Here is a 24842-nt window from a genome sequence, read left to right on the forward strand (position 1 = left end):
TTTGAATATTTTGATGATGTGCGTTTGACAAAACGTAGTGTTCACTTGTTTCATAATTGATGGCTCCACAATGACGTATTTATAACGTAAAGCACTTTGAACTGCCTCGTTTCTAAAATGTGCCATCCAAATCAACTTAACTTGATAACATTCGAGGGATTTTGTTGGGATTTTCTGCAGGAGACGTGTGAAAGAAGAGAATCAAGCAAAAGCAGTCAATTTTTCCTCCCAAATTCCAACAAAGCCTTTACAAAACATCGGCTAAATCTGACAGCAGACACAATCTGCCATGTCTGCATAACGCGAGAACTTTGGTTTCTTCGCCAACGAATGATATCAGCAATTGTTGCACATTACTGTGGGATTGCACCATAATTCACAGCTGATGCCTGCAGCTGGCAAAAGGGCCCCTTAAAGGGACATACCACGAAATAAAAATCGGGGACGTTCATTTTGAGGTTAATCCAACGATGCTTTTTCTTTTTTTTTTAGAATTAAAATTTAGGATTAGTTTGGAACCGTTTGTAAAGCAATTGCCAAAGTGTGAATGTTAATAACAATAATTAGGTTTTTGAACACAAAACGCCAAGAAGTAACAGACCCGTCCCCCCCCACCCCGTGTATGGAATGGTTCGCTCCGTTGCTATGCCATCTTGTGTGGACTTTCTCCAGGAGGATGGAGAGAAATATGTATTAAGTCGGCCCGAAAACCTTCAAACCCCCACAGCGTTCGCTTGTTTGTTTTTTTGTGCTCTGTGACAAGGCACAGCTATGGCCGGTATACGCAGAGTAAACGGGAAATTGTCAGGCGTCAACCCCGCTGTCAGGTACGTTTGTATCGAAGTTGTGTTGACGGGAGTGGGGGGTGCAGGGGGGCTTCGCTACAGCTGTCAAGCTAGTCAGGCTAACGTTAGCTCCAACCGCGGTCCGTTGGAACTCTATTAGCATTGATGCTAATTGCTGTAGACGGCTTAATAAAACGCTTGGCTAGCGTTCTGTACACCCAACGATGCTTTAAACTTACAAGTGAAGCATTCAGCCGTGAGGTCTGAATGTTCACGGCTGAATGCTCACATAACAGTAACATAAGAATGTTTATTTATTTATATAGTGATTACAAAAGTATTTTTAGTAAAAAGTTGAATTGTAAATGATGAGTATTAATCCAAAACGACACTGAGAACAGCGTCTTGTAAGGCAAAAATAGTCATAACCTTTAAACTTTTTAAAAACATTTATTTTATTAGGATTTTATGTGATGGACCAGTGCAATATATACACTATTTCTGAATTGGAAGGGGAATAATGTATATGGTTTGGATTTTATTTACAAATACAAATCTGGAAAGTGCGGCGTGCATTTGTATCCAGCTTCCCTGTGTCAATGCTTTGTAGCATCTTCAGTTCAGTTCAAAATAACTTTATTAATTTGTAGTACATGATGATGGATGCAGGTAGAAAGGACCTGTTGCCATCTGTATCACAGTGTGCCTGCAGAAGCTTCTGACTGAAGACCAGCTGTTCATCTAAAAGCCTCACAAAGTTTGTGGTTGTTGGCAATTTCTGCCTAATTAATAGCTATTGTGTTCTTCTGTTTGTCAGTTGTTCTCGCCTGCGTCAGTTTCAAGCCCTGCTCTGCGAAGGAGAGTCCGTCACCCCTGATGGCATTTTGTGCTCTCTCGGTATGTAAACAAAAATACTTTGTTTACATTCTGGTCCAAGTTTATATTAGCTCTATGTCTGATTTTGCAAAAAAGAAAAAAAAAATGCTAACATATTGTAACATGTTTTTGACAAAAACAGGAATAGACAGCAGGTATAACGAGGGATGCACAGAGCTGGCAAAATACCTTTTCTATGGGTTGTATGAACGGAATCAGCCAAACTTGGAGCATGCCTTTGATGACTTTCCTGAGGAAGTGCTGGATGGTGAGTCCCCTCACCCCCACCAGTCGTGTTGTTTCGCCTGTTCTCGATTTGAATCTGCCTTTGACTCATTCGTTGTCTTGACTTGTCAGACGTGATCCTACTGATAAAGGCAGAGTGTGTCCATCTCTACTGCAACCCGTTGAACTACAGTTACCTGTTGCCTTATGTGTCACACTGGAGGAATCTGCAACTCTACTGCATGACAGAGGCTGAGGTAAGAACTCTTTTGCTCCTCAAGAGACCTGGCATTTGAGAAGGTTTTCTACTTCCTGCATCCTTAACATGGAAACAGATAAACCCTAATAGAAGCCTGAACACTTCCTCATAATTCTTCAAAGGTTTATGAGTATGAGTAGCAGTTTGCATAAGTAGGTATAAATGAACTCTAACAGATAAAATGAGCTCATATCAAAATCCTGGAAGATTTTAAAGAAAGATAAGCATGTCAGAAAGCCATTTTGTGAGGATGCAGTGTTTTGCGAAACTAACTTTCACCTAATACTGTGACACCGAGAACAGTATTATGTTCTCAGTGTCGAGTTTTACGTCATGCTATAATGTTATTCCCTTATCACTTTCCAACCTGCCCTGACAGTATGAAGACGAAGAAGCAGCGGAAGAATTCAAAATCTCAAGCTTTGTCACGATGGTGCAGGACTGCCAGCGCATTGGAGTTGCATACAGCTCTCAGGGTATGGAGCTTCGCATTTTAATTCCCGCGGTCATCAGTGACACGCATGCTCAAAGATATAACATGATCACAGCCCAAAGTGCCAAACTTGTATGTACTTTATGTAAAGCATAATCTCAAAGGTGAGGAAGACATATTAGATATCATGATATGGATTATTTTATGTCACAATGATGATGTATATTATGATTATGTTATACCACAATTAAGTTTCCAGTTATTCTTTGAAAAAAACTGATGAAGCAAAATAAAATATTTACCTTTCTTTTGAAATTATTTTGAACCAAGCAGTCAGAAATGAGAAAGCTATTTTAATGCAACAATATGTTTGTATTAAATGACAACAGATTAGGAAGCAGTACAGTAGCCTTCTGATTTAAAAAAAAAATTTTTTTTCAACGTTACTGAAATGTACTCAATTTTTAACATTGTTCAAGTGCGTTTTGTTTCAAGTTTTTTGAGCGGAAAAACATATTTTTGCAACTTGCAACCAGGCATAACAAACCTCAGGTCAAGGACAAAGATAAAAGTAATTTTAATTTAATTTAATTGAATTTCACTTTTGTATCAATAAAGTGTTTTTGAATTGAACTGAAGTGTGGGAAAGTGTCCTCACCCGCATACACGTATAACGGGAGAAGGCAGCCATAAACGAGTGATGCGTTTATGGCTGGGAAGTTTTGTTTTGATGACACAATGGGTCAGCAGTTTGTTTACATGTGACTACAAAAGAAGTACAAATAACTACATTAACTGTTATTGGTTTTTGTTTTTATTTTAGGGCACATCCAGAAGTTTGATGTGTTCATGGTGGAAAAGTGGCCCCTGATTCAAGCATTTGCCCTTGAAGGAATAGGCGGTGGGAGCTTTTTTACCATCAAATACAAGGTGCGCTCATATCAAAGTCAGAATCATTGTAGTTTCCCGAACAAAAAATCAGAAAATGTGATATTTTGTAGCTTATCCCATGTTTTATGTAATTATAGATTGTGGATATGAGTGAGAAGCTATGGCAGGTGTACACCAGACTCGACCCAGTGTCCCTGGATAATCTCTTAACAGAGGTAAAACAATACAACTTCTAAACAAGGCATTCTTTAACTCTACCTAAGAAAAATATAAATCACAACCCAGCTACAGAAAATATCTAAACTTGTTCATTTTTGACATTTCGAAGATGTTTTTTTTTCTGCATATTAAATGTCACCTTATGGACGTGTAGAAGAGAAGAATATTAGTTTAATTTTATGCAGTGAGAGTAACACCTTGCATGTTGGATTTAAGGACCTGGGAATCTTTGAGAAGCAGTGGAGCAACTTTTTCTCCCGCATGGACTTGGAGAGTCATCTCTCCATCTTGGATCTGTCTGAGGCACAGGCAGGAGAGGTGAGTTAACGGCCACGTCATGCTACACAATCAGTCAAATGACAGTACGCTTCCTTTATAGCATCTCATTAGTAAGTGTCAGATGGAAATGTTTGTTTGCAGTTGAGAAAAAACTTGAAATGGACTGAAGACACTTTTTTCCTTGTTGTATTATAATATCTATGAGGTCACACTATGTTTTTAAAGAGAGAAATTGGAACACAACTATGGTTCAATCCACTTCTTTCACTTCTGAAATCTAAGGTTTAGTATCAGCCGGTATTTGATTTAAAATGTTTCTTTTTTTTGGAAACACAGACGTAAATATACTGAATTATAAATTTACAAATGCATCTTGTCAAACAAGTAAAAAATAAACTGCAACACATCTTTTCATATGGTTCAGAAAGTTCAGTTATGAATAATATGAATTTATAAGAATGTACTGTGAAATAAATAATAAAGCTTGACGTTGCTCAGAGCACAATGCATAGAATTAGACTGAATAGATCTGCTCTTATGGATCAGAGACGTTGTCAGGATGCTCGATGTAGTTTTTTTTTCCAATATCGGCACCAAAACAGATATTAATATCGTATCGGTGCATCTGTAAACAGACCCAGCCATGGATGTTGTAGCTTTAGGCGTTAGTATTGTTCTTTTACAATAACTTAGGTTAAATTCTCTCTGAATTCTTACTCCATATGCCCGTATATACAGTGTGACATAAAATGCATTGTCATCCATTCTCAGGCTTTCCGTACTTTCTACTGTCACGGGCTGATTTCAAACAACATCTCAGATAAAAGGTATCTTTGTAGCATTTTCTAAATACTAAATATTTTGTGATTTAAAAAAATTAAAAAATCCATCGATTGATCATTTTGACTGTGTTTCAGTAAAAGTCGGCAGCCCTTTGTGCTGTTAGGAAAGCACTCCACCTCTGAGGACCTGGAGAACATTTCCTTCAACTTTCCCTCAGAGAGCCATCAGGTCCGCAACACGGGGCCTCAGGGTTCTGCTGCCAGACACATGGTGAGAGGCAGCAACAGTCTGCACATCAGCAACTCTCTGCACATGTCCAAGTCATGTTTAAGACTGCGGCGCCATCTGGTGATGTAATTTGGAACAACGAGCGGTGTTGCACACTTCTGAATTTTCCCCAAATGAGCTTGTTCTGTTTTCGTTTGTGTCTCTCAGATTCTACAGTGTGTGGCCCCCAAAGGCCCTTTGTCCTGTTCACGAACATATTTCTTTGGGAGTACTCATACCCCGTATCTTGGTGAGATTAATTGAATAAAATAAACAAATCTTTCATTCAGTATCGATTAAATTTTGGAATCTGTTAATCTTTTTTTTTTTTTGCCAAAAGATTTTTTTTTGTTATAAAAGAGGTGCTGCAAAATCTCTTTTTCAATTTTTTTTTTTTTGTAAAAGCTTGATCAGTCAGATAAAATCCCAAATATTATGGTGAAAAGTGAATCCAAAGTGTGCTTAAGGAACCAGTTAAATGTGGAGTATTATGAGAGCAGTGGTAATTATTTTTTAGCACTTCCGGTGTTTTTTTTCTTATTTTGTTTTTATGAACTTGTATTTCTCTGGCAGGCATTCAGATGACAGAGCAAAAGAAAACCGAAGTCTTGTAAGTGTTTTCATCTTTCATGCTCAATTTCTCTCGTTAGATCTTCCTGCTGTCTTCTGTTGAAATATTTCAGAATGTAAGAAAGTTGGGTTTTGTTCCTTTTCTTGTCTTGTTTCCAGAGCAGCATCACAGATTTACTCTGCGGTGGTTCAAGGAGTCTTCTCTGGAATAAAATGCTACTCTAGTACATCCAGTTTCACCGAGGTTAGTAGCAATCGCCCTGGTTTTCCAACGCTCGCAATAAGACGAGCCGATTTCTCATCAGGAAATCCGTTGTAGGCTAAAGATGAGGCGGTGAAGTCGTTTCTTCTGGCGTTGGACTCGATGGATTTAGGCCACTATCGCACTCATCTCAGGTAGAAATATACTAACATGGCTGCTGCAGTAGGACAAATACAAGCCACCAGGCTAAAATTCTTTCCATGTGTTTTCTCTATAGGTCAAAATGTGAATTCAGCATTCAAGCCACAAATAATCAAGGAGTGTAGGTTTTATCTCTTACTCGTCATGTCCAGATATTTAGATTCAGTTCTTTTTTCTGTTAATTGATTGTTTCCACAATCAATTAACAGAAATATGTCGGAATATACACCGTAAAATCTAATCTTTTCTTCAATTTTCAGTGTAATTCCTCTGACTGACGAAGGCAGCCGTTATCTGGTCAAAACGGTAAGTGAGAGACTCACCTTTTTCTTTGGTGATCAGCAGAAAAGCTTGCCTGTTAGGGTTGTGCCAAATAAAATCGATTCACATAAGTATTTAGATTCTCATTTACTAAGATTTGGAATTAATTTAAAACGTCCAAAAATAGATTAAATGAAAAATAAAACAAATCCGCCATCAGTTGGCCTCTGTTTCATAACTACGCCACGACAGTTCACAGTTATTTTCCGACTTGCATTATTATTTTCCTTTTCCCCAATATTCCTTTTTTGATAAACTTCTGATCACACACATATTTTGGGTAGAAGTGGGAAAGAGCAGGAGAGAAAACAATGCCAGAATGAAAGAATAAATAAGTAAATCATCGAAGGATAACTAAAGAATACAGATTCATGTTTAAAACCTAATCAGTGTGGAAAAGACACTTCACTGTGTTTATACAATTCTGCCTCCCAAAGCAAACTGGGGCAGATCATGCTGATCCTTTGCACAACTATCAATCGAAGCAGAAATCATAATGAATCGCATTGTGACCCCAAAAATTTTCCGCCTCTGTGTTTGTTGCAAATTGCGCTTTGTTAAAGGCTTCCCTGATCGTCAGAGACATCCCAGAGCTGCAGGAGAACAGGGGAGAGTTTGGCACCGTGCTCTACTCTGAATCTTTTCTGGAGTCCAGCATCAACATTCAGCAGAGAGGTACAATATTAGATTAGATTACACGAGATTAGATTGTGTCTTATTAGAATAGATTACTGGTTGAATCCGCAAAGTAAATTAGATTTATAAAATAAGCAATATGAATCCAGAGGCCCAGAGTTAGCAGAAAAAGACAAAAGTCTCAGTGGAACAGCAGAGACTAGTCTAAAAATAGCTCTGTTTCCTGCATCAAGCGTTGGGTTTGTCATTCATCTTTTGCTTTCTTCTCTCTTGCTTTGCTGATTATGCTTCTGTAGATGGCACTGTGTCCTCAGACAGCTGCTACGCCATCCTGACTGCAAATGTTCCCCGCTACGCCTGCTGGCTGGTGTGTTTGTGTTTTGATGAAAATACATCCTTTTATAATCTTAAAAAAAAAACATGGCAGCGATTTTCACATTTTCACTTATGTGTTAATATATTAATAAAATAGCTTTTTATTGCGTTGGGTTTATTTTAGATGGAATCTGACGACAAGCTGTCGGGACAAGCCCTGCATCTCGCTATGGTAACGAGAATACTTTCTCGAGATACTTGTGTTTTTTCCCCCCAAGCCTGTCTTTACTATGTGAACCAATGTACAGCAGATAAAACAACCAACAAACGAAAAACGGTTTGTTCTGTTTCGCAAACAGAAAGAGGGTGGCAGTTTTCTGGGAGCTTCTCTGACTGAAGCAGATGCTGCTTATGTGTTTTCCAGTGGCCAGCTCTGCTCACCTGAGGAAGGTGAACCTCTTACAGAAGAATTTCTTTCTTTTTGTCTTATATTTCTGTCCTGTTATTTTTAAGCAGTTAAGCTAAATAAATGCCTGTTGTATTTGTAATTGCAGGTAAAATCAGGTTTTTCTCTGACGGACTCCTGTTCATCCACTCTCAATTTGGGTGCATCACTCTCCCGAAGGATCACATTCGTAAAATCATCTTTTATCTCCCGGTATGCATTTTTATTATTGCCCTGTCAAAATAAACAAAGTTTCACATAGTCTGTCTGTCATGCTTCAAATTGATTATTTATCACTTGAACAATTTGAAAATTGTCACTTTTGCTGATAAACTAGGGATGCGCCGCTTCATTTTTTCACTTCCTATACTGATAAGGTTTAGTATCGGCTGATACCGATCCAATACATAAAATTGATGATAAATTGAGTTAAAAAGTTACTTTTTAAAAAAAAAAAACGCATAAATAATTGTGCGGTATTACAAATTCATTTGATAACTTTGCACCAGAACAGAACACTTAAATACAGCAACAGCTCCACAAGATTGGTCAAATATGTAAAAACAACAGAAATTTGTTCAGTCAGTGCAATTAGAAGTAAAACAGCCAATGGTAAATAAACTGAAACTGACAAAAACAATATGTTGACAATCTCGGTAAACTGAAACCAACCTTTCAAATGGTTAAAAAAAATGCAATCATGAATTCTAAGTATAATGTAAATGAGATATTAGGGCTGATCAGAGCATCTAGTTATAACTCTATTTCCCAGAAAAAGATTAAGTAATAATAAAGTGTATCTAATAAAGTGGATTATCAAGGTGGTTTTTATCAGTCTAGGTCAGAAAAAATAAACAAAGTTTCACATAGTCTGCCCAACTTTGCCACAAAATTGTTTGGTTTCGTAACTGAGAATCTTTTTTTTCTGTTATGCATTTTAGATGTTATATCCATCCAGTCATCCAGGGTTGGTTTTGTCCCACCCTTGGAATATTCACAATTTGTATATTATTTAGTTTTATGTGGCAGCCCAAGACAAATGGTGCCAAACTGTAAAGTGGAAGAAAATAAAATACACAATTTTAATTATATTTACTTGCAAAGGAAATAAAAAGGCAATTTGTTTTTCTTTCCTGTCGCAATTTTTTCTAAAAAAAATACATTGAATTTTGTAGTTGAGATCTGGCAAAAGTATTAAACTTCAAAGGGAAAGACAACTTTTTCTCTTGATAAGGCACTGTATGTTTATGTAAATTTTTAAAAAGTTTACTGTTTATTATTGACTTAAAGCTTATTGATTTCAATGATGGATGTACAAAAAAAATTGCTATGAAAAAAACAGTAACACACTTCCTGTTTTTGTCACACTTAAAGGTGTCATATATTGAAGTAGGGAGCAAATACTTCATCACAAATTCGTATCCTCTGTTACATTAAATGTGTGTGTGGTCTTTTTCACCAGGATTCCTGCAGTGTGGGCTCTCTGTTTGTAGAGTACGAGAGCAGCCTGTTCCCACACCTTCCGTTCCCTCTGCACAGCTCTGATCAGTGTCTACTCTTTGCTCTTCAGCCTAGATCTAAGAGCTTCAAGGCCTTCTTTGCCAAGGTGAGACATCAAGTCCAGAACCTCTAAAGCAGTTTGCCGGCCCTGGAGAAGTTGAGACATGGTTCATTTTTAATGTAAAACTTCAAATGCGCAACGTCTAAAGGAAACCAGAATGATCCGAGACAGCAATATCACTTCAGCGATAGAACTGAAATCAGAGATAGAACTGATATGATTAATCGTATTTAATCAATCATTGAAGTAATCATCACCTCATTGAGTAATCAATTAATAGTTAACTGGAGTAATAAAAAAAAGCCAATTACTGAATGAACAGCACAGTCAGAGCTGACTTGAAGCCAAAATTGGAAAAAAAAAATTGCATTTAACATATGTTTCACAAATTAATCATTTTGCTATTCATCAATTATTTGGTAATCCAAATTTAACCTCCAGATTAGCTCTATTATATATCGATATTAAGTCATGCAGAAAGCACTGAGCTTTTTAAATGTTGTCTGGACATTTTTTATTTTTTAACTCCACATGTATCTTTTGCTACAAATGATCAAATGTTTACTAAAGGAATGCTGCATTATTCCATTTTGCGCAATAAAATGTTTATTTTATTAATTGTGCCGTCTTCTACTGTATGTATAATACTCAACAAAAAAGGCTTAATTGAAAAATCTCCAGTGTGTCACTTTTTTCATTTGATTAATCATCAAAATAATCACTAAATTAATCGATAAGTCAGATAATCGGTCGTTGTAGCCCCAATCTGAGATTTGTCAGAATATACTCTGCAGTTACGTTTGGGTATCAAGCGATACTTTTAGATATACTTTTGTTACTGACTGGGTTTACTTCAAAAATGAGTTTCATTTCAATAACCATATTGCTACAGCAACACACATTAACCAAAAATAAAAACTGCACTTTGTACGTTGCGATGTGATAAAGTCCATTTTGGTGCTCCACAATAATGGAAAAAATTGGAATTGATTCTGATTAGTCTGATCATCATGATGTTACTATAATCAGTTAGTAATTTACAATGTAAAGCTACATTTGTAGCTTTTAGCTTAGTCCACTAACAGGAAAATGTCTGGAACTTTTTCCTTGTACGCTTATTCGAAACATAGACACAGATTGATGTCAGTAAACCTTTTGCCCTCTTGTAGGTTCTGCCAGTGTGGAAAGATCAAGAAGCTGGATTCGGCTTGCAGCTGTTGGACCAAGAGCAGCTGTCCTTGAACCAAAGAAACATGTATGAAGGTTTTTGTTTTCTAGTTAAAGCCAATATAAAAATAGAAATGTTTAAAAATGGCTTTAAAACAAAAAATGTATGTCTATATTGCAATGTAGCATTTCAATTTTGGTTTTTTTTTCCAGGCACACCAGAGTCCAGAAGCTGCATGACAGCCAGGAGCCGCCCGTTGCTAAGCGCAGAGACAACCTCAAGACTTCACACTCCAAGCTGCCAGAGCAGGAAATGTTAGTACTCACAGATTGCCACACTGCATTAGCGTGGCTCTGACATGGACGCTGCAAGTAATAAAACCTGATGCTAGGATTGCTCAGCTATAAATAAGTTTTCTTTAAATAGTGTTAAAGCCTATTTTATTTCTTTTGACAGTGCTGACCGTGTGCATTTAGAAGGTGATTATTTACTCCCGAGCATGTAGAAAATGTGTACCTTAATCAAGAAGGCGAGCATTTTGAAATTATTTTTCAGCAGGTTTTGCTTATTTTGGGGTTTTCTTAAACTATTTCACATTTAGTCACATTACAGCCTCAATCTTCAGTGTAATTGGTTGAATTTTTATGTAAGAGGCCTGAAGAAGTGAAGAAGGAAAAGTCTTTGTGGTTTTCAAGTTTTTTTATAACAGTAAAAATCTTAAAAGTCTTACTGGATAGTATTGTCGTACTCAACGCTTGTAGACACGCACACATCTTGTAAGTAAAATTGTTTCCAATTTTTTTGATGAATGGCTCAAATTCAGATTATGTCATGTAAAAATTTGACCCTCTCATCAAAAGCGTAGTTGTGAGTGTTGCCTTTATTGGGAGTGTGCAAAATGACTGGTAAGACCTCGCTCCACCTTCAAGGACAAAGCTCCTCCTTCAGACTAGCCAACAGCAATTAGCAAACACCTAGTTGAACGGCACATCTGCTGAGGTCATTATACAAGTTACTTCTCAGTGAAACGTTGATTAAAAACGTGACGAAGCCATGTTGAGATAACTAAAGGTGGAGTTTCAGAAAGAGCAGGAGTTTCTTAAAGAGACAGAGGCCCAATTTTAAGACGTTCAATTACAAAATCAAATTTCTTTTAAGTCATATTTGATATATCTGACAATTATGCAACAATTGGATGCAACAGAGTCACTGGATTGTTCCATAAAATCATACTATGTAGCTGGAAAACTCCTTCAATTTTCACACATTCTCAGGTTAAATTCCAACACATTAATATTTTTTGTTCTCAAACGGCTTAAAGCTACAAGTTTAAACAGTTTTTCTTCGAGCACCTTCTCCATTCATACAATTTAAAAACTACCTTTGTATCATTTTACTTTTCACCCCACATTTATGCTCTACTTTCTGATAGTATGTCAAATAAAATTCCCTCACCAAAAAGAAAATCTGAATTACTTTTCATGTGAATCTTTCTCTTGCGTGGCATTTCTCACCCAAAATGTCCACCTGGGTGCCCCATGTTTGGCAGTGAGAAGTTAATCACACTCCTTTGCAAAATTGAGCTTTAAATGATCTTCCCAGTTGGCGGTAATGAAAAAGCTTTATCACCCCCACGTCCGCGTTCATATCTGAAAGCTGGATCAGATCTATATCTTGCTGCAGAACTTGTTTGAGCAAAATTGATCAAAAAATAAAAGCATCGGCGTTAAAATGCACGAAAGCGGCACTGTCCCTCGGTTTATCCGCTTACACTGATGCAGACTGTGTGTGTGTGTGTTTGACCTCTACCAGGTTTCTTCAGCACTTCGCTTTGAGCAGCATCGGTCAGGAGCCCATTCTGTACGACCACCTGGAGGCGCTGTTCCCCTCTGCAGAGCTCACAAACCAAGCCTATGAGAAGGGAGATGAGGTGAGAGAATTTCATCTTTTGAAAAAAAAATATATTAACGAGAATTTTTTTTAAATTTCTTCTCTTACTTTCTGTTTACAATGATTAAAAAGCTAACCCATTTAAAATATCTTTTTAAACATACTTTAAGGTTATCATTAACATTATCACTGGACTGCCTGGAAGCCATAAGAACATCCTTTCTTACTTCTTAGTGGACCAAACCAAAGAAGATGGAAAGTAAGCAATTTTTTATTTAATTTAATGTTTTTTTTCTTCGGAAATAAATGGCCATAGCAGATCTGACGCTTTCAACCAAAACAAACAGGACAAAACAAACGTCTCCCTTCATTACACACACAGGTGGGTGGTGTATGAACCTGACAGCTTCTCAACCTCACACCTCCAGCAGTATTTGTCGAGCTTCCTAGAGAGCCGAAGAGGACGAGGCAAGCCTCGCCTGTTGCTGCTCACACCCGGGTAGGGGAAAAAAAATAATAATCTGAGCGGGAGTAAACATCGAGTGAAAAACAGACTCCTTTTCATTTCATTTTCTGTTACAGAATGGGTTTGTAGTATTTATTTGTTGCGAGATTTTTTAATTAATTGAATCGACTGATTTCATTTTCTCTCCTTCAGATACACAGACGTTCTAGATGTGGTCCAGGCCGTGCTGCTCCACCCAGATGCGGCCGTCCGGGCTCGTTTCGCCGTCGGTGCCGTCACGGCCTGCGTGAACCCGCTGGCGTCTTGTATGGAACATTGGTGAGGTTTCAGGAACTCGGCTTCGCTGCCAGTGGCGGCTGCACCTCCTCTCATACAATCATGGCGGAACTCGGTTTTCATTTACCACAAAGTTTGCAAAAACAATAAAATGATATTGTTTTTGCAAACTTTGTCAATATCATGATAAAACTCAGAGTGCACCGATTTATCGCTCAGCCGATTTATAATCGACCAACAAAGCCGATCTTACTCCCCGATCTTATCTACAAACGCCTTCCTATTTTTATTTGTAAAAATATCTGTTGGGAATTCTTTTTTTTTTTTTACAAATAATTCCAACAGAATTCATTCCAGCAACGTAAAACACGTGCTGTTTTTTTGTTCGGCCTGCCACGTTGAACCTCGAATAAATTGACCATTGAGGCCGCGACGTCACAGATTGAGAAACATTTCAAAGCGTGTGCATAGTTTGGAAAGTCGCTGCTGTCTGTTTTCTCGTTGAGCTGAAGTGAATGCGCATTATTTGTGCTTTCAAGTAACACGGGGTGAGACGAGAAGATTAAAAATAGGACTGTGTGCTGATAAATTTGTGAGATCACAGGATGTTTCCAGAACAGGGTTACATGACACTTTCAGTTATTAAAGCTAAAGGCTGAGCTTTTTTTCTGTTTTTCTTTTTATCAGAGAGGATCATCCCTACATTTAATCTCACTCTGCTATTGTCGCTGGCTTTAGATGCAGCTTATAGTGCTTCTTGTTGCTGTACTCAATATGACATTGCACTCTGATTATTAGGGTGCTTTTGACTGCAAGGCCATGATGAGCTGCCCACTATACTTAACATAAAGATTACATTAGATTCTCTTTTTTTATTTTATGTCCTGTTCTGAAAGCTTAAAAAACACTATATTGGTTCTGGTTCCCTTTCAGTGTTAGGAGCAGATTTTCTTTATGAAAATAGGAAAATTAGATGTTTTTTTTTTTTTTTCTTTTATTGTCCTACAGTTGGGAAATTCTGGTACAAAGTAACAGACAATGAAAGCAGGTAGGTTCACACAAAAATAAGAATATAAAATGACAAAAAATGTAATAACTTCCAACAGAAATACGGTGCAGTTTTTACAAAATAGCTTAACTGGGGCAGTTAATTTAAAAAAATTACAAAATATCTGGGTGTATTGGAGCAGAAATAGACAACAGACTGTTTACATTAAGGGATAAAAGATCCTGTGCAGATAGCGGTAGAAATGCTATTTAAATGATCTATCACAATTAATCAACTAATTAGATAAAAAAAAAAACAATTGCCACATTCTACAGATTTTATCTAACCATATAAGCAGTGTTAAAAATATGCAAAAATGCAGATAAATAATTGAATTTATTTTTTAAATAAGAAAATAAATATTTTATTGCCTAAAATGTGTTGGAATGGATACATCTGCAGCTAAGTCAGTTCTATTGACTATTGTTTTCAATTAAACAATAATTAAAAGAGGTGATTTGTCTGTTTCTTTTCTTTTCAGAATGTGAACCAGCTAAACCTAAAATTAGGTGTCTAAAATAGTTTTGAACATTTTTACACACAAAGAACAGTTTTTCATCTGAAATGCAAAATGTCTTTTTGTTCTGTCCTGTGTTGCTCTGACTGTTTTGTCTTTTCAGAAAATTGCATGTTTTAAAGTCTTTGTGCTCCAGTTAATAAATATTCATCACTAAATCAGTTGACTAATAATTCAATAATCGTTTCAGCGCTATTAAAAATGATACTGTGCAAATACCAGGAAAGCCGTAAACACTTTTTGAGTTTGTTGGAAGCAGTGAGAGATCTAGTGTCCAACAGCTGCTGGGAGGAGAGGAAGGATCTCCAATGTCGCTCATTTGTGCACTTAGGATGCAGCAGTCTGTCACTGGAAGAGGCAAAAATGAGCGGAGCCAGAACAAAAATGACAAAATCAGAACCAGAAAAAGATCAAAAATTTTCAACAGAAGCTCATCATGCTTTCCGCCACTGTTGAAGGCCGTAAACCACAACTGTTGCTCTGACTGTGTGAGGCTATCCCAGGTTAGGCCTGACATTTAATCATAATATAATCAGACGGCACTCGTCTGAATGAAGCTCCCCAGTCAGACCTGACCTCTTCTTTTTGCTGGGTGTGCAGCAGCTCATCACGCACAGACAGGAAAAAATAAATGCCTTTCTAATTACCACGGCTACGAACTTTTAGCCGGGACACTTGGCTCAGAACTAGAAACGGAGCCTAAATTGAGAGCAAAATATGCGATTATGATTGTCCATCAAAGTATCGATGTCAAAACCTTGGAAAAAAAAAAAACATTCTCGTGATGGATTTTTTTTAAAGGTGGTAACGTGGAATTGCTTTGTTGCTGCACCGCCGTGGCCTGCATGTGTCCGTCTTACAGATGCATTAGTATGTCTGGCAGTCAGCCCAGCCTTATTCTCCAGCGTCTTGTAAATTTAACTTGAGTTCTTCTGTGTCTTGTCTTTCACTTCAGGTTTGCTTTTCCCAAGCTGTTGGAACAGTGCAGTCAAGGTTAGTCCCGCTGTGTTCACAGCGGTAAAAATACTCCATCAAACACCTTCTATAAATTTGCCACAATGTTTTGTTTTTTTTTCCCCCCCTTCACCAGTCACCAAAAGGAATTCACTTAAAATTAAGATCTAAAAAAAAAAAAAAAAGAACAAAGCAGTAAAATCAAACCTAGTGTAAAAATCAAGTATTTTTGTATTTTACGGGAATTAAATCTTTATTCCTCTTGAGTTCTGCAGTTTTTTTGGGTGGGGGGTTTTTGGGTTATTTTATTTTATTTTTTTACTTTTGCCTGTGCTGTGTTTGTATTGCCAGGTATTGTGAGTACAGTGGTGTTCACGGGGCTGACAGCAGAGCAGAAGCACCCTCTCATGCAGCATGTTCAGCAGTTGGTACGCTCCGCTAACCCCACCGCTGCCTTCATACCGGCAGAGAGAGGAGCTGTCACCAGGTAGGCGCCCGCAGAATCGTGATCAATGCTGCAAACAGTCGTTTGACTTCTTTTATCTTCGCCTAAAATATTCTATCCAGCTTTGTGACGTCTATTTTTAAATCCGGCGGGGTCAGAGCGCTGCTCATTTGGCACCAAAATATGCTTTTTTAAATCAGTTTCGAGCTTAGTTTAGATGCATGGAGCCTTGCAGAAGTTTTTTCTTGTTTCACGTTTTGTCACATCACCATTACAAGCTGGAATACGTTTTATCAGGATTTTCTGATAGACCACGGGTCTGCAACCTGTGGGTCTTTAGTTCAGTTCCTCCTTTGTGGCTCCTAAATAACTTTTTAAAAAATTGTCAATTTTAAGAAAAATGTGAAGGTGACAAAAAGCCTGTCCAGATTTTGCTGGCAATAGAAATGATGGCGATGAATAATAATGTTGGATGTTTTGACACCACTTTCAAGTAATATAACAATAATGGCACAATCACGCAAGAACACACTCTTAAAGATCAATTAACTTTTAAAAAACATTTAACACAGGAATTGGAAGACATTTTAAATATTTTTGATCATTTTTTTTTTTTGTCTTTTACTTGCAAACTGTTCCATTATTTTTTTGAAATGTTGAAACCGAAAAGCAAAAATACAAGTTGTCTCATTAAAAAAATAACACGTTAACTATCGCACGCATGGGAAAAAATAAGCAAAAAATAAGCATAGAAAAAAATAAGCACATAACTTTTGTGACTATTTTGCGATAGACACTTGATCAATATCAATAGATAATTTAGCTCATAGAATATTTAATATTGTCACCTTTCTAAAGGAGTGGCTTAAATAATTTCTTGCCAAACTGACCTATTGCCTAAAAAAATGGGTTGAATTTTTTTTACCCCCCCAAAATAAAATCCTAAATGTTATTTTTGGAAGGTGACGATGTATAGAAAATTCACGGAACTCTGATCCAAAATCGCACAGCATCCTTGGGAATGTAGGTAGAGGAAAGACTTTAGCTGGCATCAACTACCTCACTCACTCTTGGGTTGCCTAGCAACAACTTGTACAGCGTCAGGTTTTGCCTCTTTGCCTCATAACTGCGTAAAAATAAATAATGGTGTGAAGTGAAAACTTTGGAGAAAACAGGAACCACCAGTTTGGGAATGTTTAATGCAAAAATAAAGAAATCAGTAATTACCGATATCGCCTGATATGAAATGCTTATGTTTTTCCGTTTTTTTTTTGTTTGCCTTTTTTATCATTTTTTTCTCCGAAGAGTTTTTGCGGCGCCAGTGGCTGGTATTTTTGACAGTAGGCAGACAGGAAGGAGGGCGAGGAGAGGGGGGAAGACATGCGGCAAAGGTCGCCGGGACCGGGAGTCGAACCCGTGACACTAACCCCCTGCGCCACAACAGCACACCCCATGTTTTTCAGTCTTATTGTTTAGATCTATACCTGTGATATACCAGCATATAATTGACAGTCATTTAGAAAGAAATGCACGTCACCCTATTAGATTTTTTTTTTTTTGTAAAAAAATTTCAAGATTCGTTTATCATTTTCTCTCCAATCTTGTACAATTTTGTGTTTATCTGTCACATAAAGTCGTTGCTAAACACATTGTAGTATGTAGCATGACGGCCTTAAAAGTCCAAGCGGCACAAATGTCTCTGCGAGTCTTGTTTATTTATTTATTTATTTCGTGCATTGCTGGCACGACTTGTGCTGTAATTGTGTGAAGGAAGTGTGAAGCGGCTGATCTGTATCGTTTCCTCCTCAATCAGGGACGAAGATGTGAGCCTGATACTGTCTGAGAGCAGCTTTGATGAGCTGCAGATGCTGAGAGCGCGCTACGTCCTCTACCCTGGATGGTAAGACCCCTGGCGTCACCACGCTGTCGGTTTAATTGGCGCTCGTCGGCAGCGGCGGGGGCCATCGTCCCCTGATTGCTGGAAAAGGCCCACAAGGCGTCTCATGTTCTCTCACCAGCAGCCTGCCGGCCGCACGGCAACAGGCAGTTGGCTGTGCGGTTTGCCATGTACACACAGGGGGCGGGGGGTCTCTTTCTTTGGACTAGGGCCAGTCAGCCTTCATGCCTCAGTGGTCAGCCTAATATGAACCTCTGCTAAATCCTCCTGTCAGATCACACACACACTATCTGGCCGGAGCCTTTTAATGTGCTCATCTGCAGGCAGTAATTTGTGTAATTTGGTCGTGTTCGTACACGCGAGGGATGAGTCACGCCGCTCCAGAGCTCGTAAAAGTCACACGGGAAACTTTTTCTTTTTTTTTTTTTTTTGTTGCCGACACGAGAAATGGAGGACGGAGCTGCTGCAGTTCAAGCCGCAGACGACCATGCCGCTCCGGCCTTCGATTTCTCACTGTTTGTGTAATGTGCTGCCGTGCTTTCCAGGTGCAAAGGACGCTTCTCCTCTGGCTCGGGGAGTGTGAGCGTCGCCCAGCAGCGTGTGGCTTTCAGCAGACCCCTAGAGAGGCCTCTGTTTGTCATCCGCTGTAAAGGTGAGATGGAAAAAAAAAAGCCCTCTCCCTTCACCCCTAATCCCCTCCCTCCTTTATACATTGTTACATGTGACAGACGTTCCAGATATGAGCTGCCAAGGCTTTATTACATAAGCTGCCTTTTCCTCCATGTATGGAAACAGCTGAGATGGCAGTGCAATCTGAGGCATTGTTGTAAAAATTGTTTTTATTGCTACAGTTATTTATTTATTGCCAGTTTTTTTTTTTTTTTAGAAAATTGTTCAGTTATATTTTTAGGTATTATTTCTGATAAAATGCTTGTCTTGTTTGTTCTGCAGCAATCAAGTCGTCATTAAAGTCGAGTCCATTCAGAGGAAATGTTTACAACATTTGGGGGAAAGTCAGATTTTCAGGTGGGAGTTTTACATTTTGTTATGAACAATTGACATTATTAAATGCATTGCATATTTTGCTAACTTTGAACAGATCCAGGACAAATTCTGGATCCTGAAAATCTTGCTTCAAATAGAGGTTGCTTCTGTTTTTGATATAAATTTACTTTTCCACTTTTGGTAGCTATTGCCAGAGCTACCAAGACTGGTAGAGAGACTGGTTTGGCTTATATTAGTGCTGTCAATCAATCAAATATGAACTCAAGTCTTCTCTAAAACCTGCAGACTCAGCTGGTTTGATGGATGTGCGCTTCAATGCGGTTAGCGGTAGCCTGACCATCATCCTGGACGAGACCCCACTCCACAAAGAGACCGGCTCCTCCTGCTACCTGACCTTCGACGGGGTTGGTCTCATCCAGGACGAGCTGAAGGCCTGGTTGAGACTCTGTACCAAACAGGTCAGTTACGAATGACTAAATACAGCCTAAGGTTGGGGAAAGAAGAGAATAAAAGCTGTTCTTTTTTTCCTTTTCTTTGATGTTTATAGAAGCAGGCCAAGAAAACAAAGAAGACTCCAAACACCCTGTCAGCACAAGAAATCCAGAGCATACATGTGAGTGTATTGTATAGCTTTTTGCGGTTCCCAGCCTTTTTGTCCTTGACCACTTGAATCAAAATGCTCCACCCACCTTCCTGCTCCCAGATAATCACCAGACTGTTTTTTACACTCCTGTTTTAGAACAATTACATTATTGCTTCCATGAAAATAGGGAGAGACCAGACAGGAAACAAAAGCCCAGATGTGATGTTTGTGACAGAAAATTACAGGTCACTGTGCTGCTTAAAGCGCTCGAACGGTCAGTTTTTGGTCTGGTTTGTATGGGTGTTACAGTTCAACTGTCCTGGTATTGCGATTGTCTGACAGCTTGGTGCTTTATTGTATTGTGCTCTTCTTGAAACTGAATTATTTTGGTGGAAAAAAAATCCAAAAACTAAGTAATACTTCTTTTTGATTCAGCTGATTCATACTGGTTCTTTTGTAGCTTCTTGTTCATGTTTTTTTTTTTAAAGCTTTGCGCTTTTACAATTCAATTATTTATATTATTCCTTTGAGTTTAATAAAGCAAAATCAATGGGTTAACTTCTTCATATTTGGTCACAATACCACTGCGAACTTCCTGTAGTTGCTGGCATATGACATTGACACAGTTGCCTGATGCAAATCGCCACGGCGAACATACAAAAAACTAGATACAGTAAGTTATCCACACGTGTAGCCCTTTAATATTTTTGTTTTCCAAAAAATGTTTTTCTTTGAAAATCCATTATGAAACTCACGGAATGATACAAGCATGGACTTAGAGCGTGTTATGGGTTTTAAAAAAAAGAAAGAAATTATAAGAAAAAGTTGCGTAATGACAAAAAAATCCAAAACAAATACACACAAAAGCTAGATTCTATAACATAGTTATTCATACATGTAACCCTCAGATATTTTTTTTTTCTTAAAATTTTCATTTGAAACCCCATAACAGAACACACGCAAATAAGTCCATGCTTGTATTATTCATTATTTCATAATCTAATTCCGACAACAGAAAAATCTGCTGGTTTTGTAAATTTAAAAACATGTCACCCATCATATTTGTATTCAAAGAATCTTTGCACCTCATCATAATTAAATTTTGTTCTAAACATGTGCTGTCGTAAATTATAAAATGTACTTCATGTTCATAGTAATCAGCCGTATTAATAACACATATGGCTTGTTTGTTTTTTTAAAGTTGTTTCATATTGTTTTTTTGTTGTTTTTTTTTTATAGTTGGCTTTATTTCAGGTGTGTAACAATTGTGTATGTTTAAAAAAAAAAAAAAAAAAAAATTCTGGTTTCTCGTCAGGTGGCCCGACACTTGGATCCGCTGCCACCAGGTTATTTCTACAATGGCTACCAATACGTCGACATCTTCGGAGAAAAAAGGAGCTTCCATCCCAGTATCCTTTGCAATGAGCGCCTTCACTCGGCAGCTTATTGCCTGTTGATCCTAATATGTCACTCATGCTTAGTAACCACAAGCAGACACCCTTAATAAAAACACAGCGTCAGCCTGACCTAGCGTTATTACAGTCTGGTAAATGTAAATCAGTTGAGATGGAGCAAGAAGAGCTGAGAACAACAACTCATAATTCAGTCCGCAGATGAATATCCTGCTCTATTTATTGATTAGTTTTTTTTTTTCCCTTACATTTCTGTTTCTGAAGACATGGAAGAGTTCATTAAAGAGTACATCTCTGAGGCCAACGAAGAGATCGAGCAGTTCAACCGTCAGCTGCAGCTGCAAGAGGAGCCTGACTTGTTTGGTCCATAATAGAGTCTGTGTTTGAACGCATCGCCTGTTGGTGGGTGGGGCGGGGCAGATACACAGCACCAGGTCAATAGTTTTCAATGCGTAATCCCTCCACACGCGTCTTCAGAAGGTGCAGCTTCATCGGATTCCTTCCATTTGTCTAACACTGTCACCGTTTTTCTTTTTTTCGTCGAATGGCCTCCAGTCCGTCATGTGAGGCAGCGACCGCCTGCTTGGCACTGAGCTCTGAACGAAACAGCAAGTTGTTTTCATTCGAATCGAAATGCAGACGGATCCGAAACCAAAACACGACCTTATACTCAACATGATTACGGCACAGAGCCTGCGAGCTATGGCACTTTCACAACCGAAGGGGGATTTTCAATCACACACTCTCACAGCTTGAGCATTTCTGTTTGTCACAGTCGGCGAATTAATGCGTCTATTTCTGGGTTGGCTTGAATAGCCGTATGATCCTGGTAGGCTCCCTGGTGGGGTTTCTCAAGAATCGCTCCTCCTCTGTTGTCACCCAATCCGCCGTCCACCTGTTAGCTTGTTCGCGAGCCACGCTGGAGCAGAGGGAGCGTTTGGTCGTGGAGTGGTAAACATTAGAAAGCCTGACGGCTCAATGCTACCGTTTGTCACATCTCCACCAGCCATCTCCGGCTTATTTAAAAAAAAAAGAAAAGAAAAGAAAAACACCCCTCGAGGAGATTGTCATTGTACAGTACTTTAAATTAATTAAGAGTCTAAAACGAGGTTTAGTCATTTCATACCAGCTGTAAGCTGTCAAAAACACATGGAGTCACACAGATGACATTTCCACTTGACATATTTACTCTGTAAACACTTCAGCCAGTTTATTAACGCGTTCTTTCAAATAGGAGAGACAGATCAGTGGTGCTTTTTCAGAATTCTTCTTAAGGCTGCAGTAAGTAACTTTTAAAACCAATATGTTTTTTTTATTTATTTATTTTTTTTATTTGGCATATTTGTTATGTCTGTCACGACAGCATAAAATGAGACAGAATAACCCGAGCTCCTCTGCCTTCTTCCTGTGATTCTTCTGCCATCTGCAGAAATAAACTGCTCTAGGTCAGAAGCAACCAATTGAAGCAAGGAGGAGGGGCTTAGAGCAGTCAATCACCCCTGTGTACGAATGGTGGAAAACCAACTAAACTTTACAGGAAAACAGTTTCTAGTTTGCTAACTTATCTTAACATTCACGGCAGGCTGACTTGCAGGGGTACTAGCTGTCATATAGCAAAGAGCAAGGAAGAAAGTGTGAGCAGCGCATTCACAAGGATAGTTGACAGCGGTAAGACCCTCCTCCTGATTCTGATTGGTTGTTTTTGACCAAGCAGTTTATTTCTGCAGATGGCAGAAGGATCACAGGGTGAAGACAGAGGACCTTGAATTTTTCTTCCCTCACAGATTTTTTGTCTTATGTTATGCTGTCGTGACTGTTTTCACAAATATGTCAACAAATATAAACTATTTCTAAAAAAGAAAATACTGCTGCAAATATTGTCTTCACATTACATTGGTGTCAACATATTTGGGCAAAACCTGGATTTATGTTCATGAATAGCCATTCATGAACATTCATGTGTTCATGTTAGATGTGCATTAGTGGAGCACATAGTTGAAGGCTTAGTCACAAAGATTTGGACTTGATGTCCTTTTTAAGTGAGTTGCTTTGCTGCCATTTGCTCCATGATTGAATACCATGTTGATGTTATATGCATGTTTTTGAAATTGAAGAATTTCCAAACCTGTGTTTTGCTGGTCCTGCACAGGATTTGGAATTCTGCCACTTTTAAGAAAATCAATAGGATAAGCGCAGATTTCACTCGTAAACATGTGCTGGTATTTGTGTGGCCGCATAGTAACATAGTGTAGGCACTCTTGAATAATAAACTCTAAAACTCGATTTCCAGACACATTTTTAATCATTTCAAGTAGGAATCTTTCAAATAAAGATGCACCATTCAGAAATTTTTTGATCTCCGGGTTTTGGAAAAGTTTGACCTGCTGATACGGCAGTAGGCTAATGACAATTTCTCTTTAAACGCAATGACATAAGATGGTAGAACAATATAAAAAAAGCCATTACAGTTAGCCTTCCTCACATAAACAGACTTCATAAATATATCAAGACCAACACAAAATAATGATTGCGTTGATACACAAGCTTCAGCAAAAGTAAAGGCAAAACAAACTAATTGTTTTGGCAATTAGTATGAATTACATGGCTAACATTGTGAAAACGGCAAGTGCGTGTGGAGCCCTTCAGATTCTGATCTTAAGCTGGACATTTTTATCGATAAGTCTATCAACATTTAAACAGTTTTAAAGCACCAAAGGACTTTGTTGTTCGGTTCAGCCTTCCTGTTATCTGTTGAGCCGATTGCTCTCTCGCAGACTGAACAAACAACCCAAATGTTAGCAAGCTGTAAGAAATGCAGTCCATTTAAACTAAAATTTTTTACATTAATTTGACTTTCAGACTTCACAGTTAGTAAAAATAGGTAACTTTAGCCCTTCTCCATTCAGTAACAGAATCCTCACTGTGCAGTACTAACAGTACACCTATTACTAACTGAGTGGAGAGTCTAACAGATCACAATCAACTACAGATTTTCTTGGTGTATCTCTGCTTCTATCTGGAGATTTAAAGGCACACATTCAAAATGTGGTTAGCAATGTAATAAGCAGACTGCACCGTTTAGTCAAGTGGCTAATAAAAGCAGCTTTGGGACGTCGCGTTAGATGAAATTACATTTTTCACCAGGAAATGATCTCATTTGGTGAAACTTTAATACAAATATGTATGTAAACCTGTTAAATGAGCAAAAATGTAATGAATATCGCAAGCTAACCGTCAATGTGACTGCAGTCCGCATGGTCTGGTCTGTAGAAGCCATAACCTTTTAATCTAGTGGAGCTGTAGTCCTTTTGTCAAGTTATGGAGACTACAGAAAATCAGTAGACCATTATCTATCAAAAATTCACATGGAGAGGAGCTTGTTTCATATTTCTTCTCTTAACTATCCTCTTTTCGATAAAAGTGCAATTCCTCTGTGTTTTTATATGTCCTCGTCAGACGCCTCTTTAAGGACGAAGATGAATCAAATGAGCTGCTGAACTCTCCAGCTCCGGTGGCTGGCTTCCTGTCCTTTGCCGCCACCACTGCTCACATGGTAAAATCGAGGGCTTTGTTGCAATTAAATACCATTGGGGGGGAAAAAAAAGTATTACCTCAGCTCACAACGGATGGGACAAAATTCCAACAGATTACGGAGCTTTTTCAGAAATGGTACAGGATTATATAGAACCTTAATCCTTTGGTGACAAAAGGATAACTTGCTTTTAAGCTGGATCCCCGCTTGAACATTTCAACGATGCACTCGGTGAGGCTGTCTGTTTTGAGCAACAGTTGTCACAGTTGTGAGCTTATGCAATACTGCAGAGAGTTGCCTTGACTGACAGCGAGGTGGTTGGGAGGCAGCTGCATGGGAAACCGTTGGCAGACCTTTGAACTCGGCTGTGGATCAAACGGT

General features: G+C 38.4%; 1 protein-coding gene across 1 annotated transcript; it reads left to right on the forward strand.

Moving 5' to 3' along the window:
* Positions 1-641: 641 nt before the first annotated feature.
* Positions 642-24521, forward strand: dnaaf9 (dynein axonemal assembly factor 9). The gene is made up of 37 exons (XM_055057355.1): positions 642-827; positions 1603-1682; positions 1804-1929; positions 2019-2143; positions 2525-2621; positions 3402-3508; positions 3607-3684; positions 3905-4006; positions 4739-4794; positions 4885-5020; positions 5186-5267; positions 5591-5627; positions 5747-5831; positions 5907-5983; positions 6067-6111; positions 6251-6296; positions 6875-6986; positions 7244-7314; positions 7447-7494; positions 7622-7712; positions 7817-7920; positions 9170-9313; positions 10438-10523; positions 10649-10750; positions 12249-12366; positions 12497-12585; positions 12709-12825; positions 12985-13110; positions 15589-15626; positions 15939-16074; positions 17846-17932; positions 18475-18581; positions 18881-18955; positions 19220-19392; positions 19482-19547; positions 20833-20926; positions 21194-24521. Exons 1-37 carry the CDS (start codon positions 772-774, stop codon positions 21298-21300), a joined length of 3426 nt encoding a protein of 1141 aa, XP_054913330.1. The 5' UTR covers positions 642-771; the 3' UTR covers positions 21301-24521.
* Positions 24522-24842: the final 321 nt, after the last annotated feature.

The sequence above is a fragment of the Poeciliopsis prolifica genome, unplaced genomic scaffold (assembly GCF_027474105.1).
Source record: "Poeciliopsis prolifica strain line A6 unplaced genomic scaffold, Auburn_PproV2 SCAFFOLD047, whole genome shotgun sequence".
Lineage (NCBI taxonomy): Eukaryota > Metazoa > Chordata > Actinopteri > Cyprinodontiformes > Poeciliidae > Poeciliopsis > Poeciliopsis prolifica.

What these genes read in the sequence shown, in the direction of transcription:
- dnaaf9 (XM_055057355.1), top strand. Translation starts at nt 772, where the DNA reads ATGGCCGGTATACGCAGAGTAAACGGGAAATTGTCAGGCGTCAACCCC. An exon ending in CAAAAGAAAACCGAAGTCTT is followed by an intron (nt 5,628 to 5,746) that starts GTAAGTGTTTTC and finishes TCTTGTTTCCAG; the next exon opens with AGCAGCATCACAGATTTACT. An exon ending in GTTTGTCATCCGCTGTAAAG is followed by an intron (nt 18,582 to 18,880) that starts GTGAGATGGAAA and finishes TTTGTTCTGCAG; the next exon opens with CAATCAAGTCGTCATTAAAG.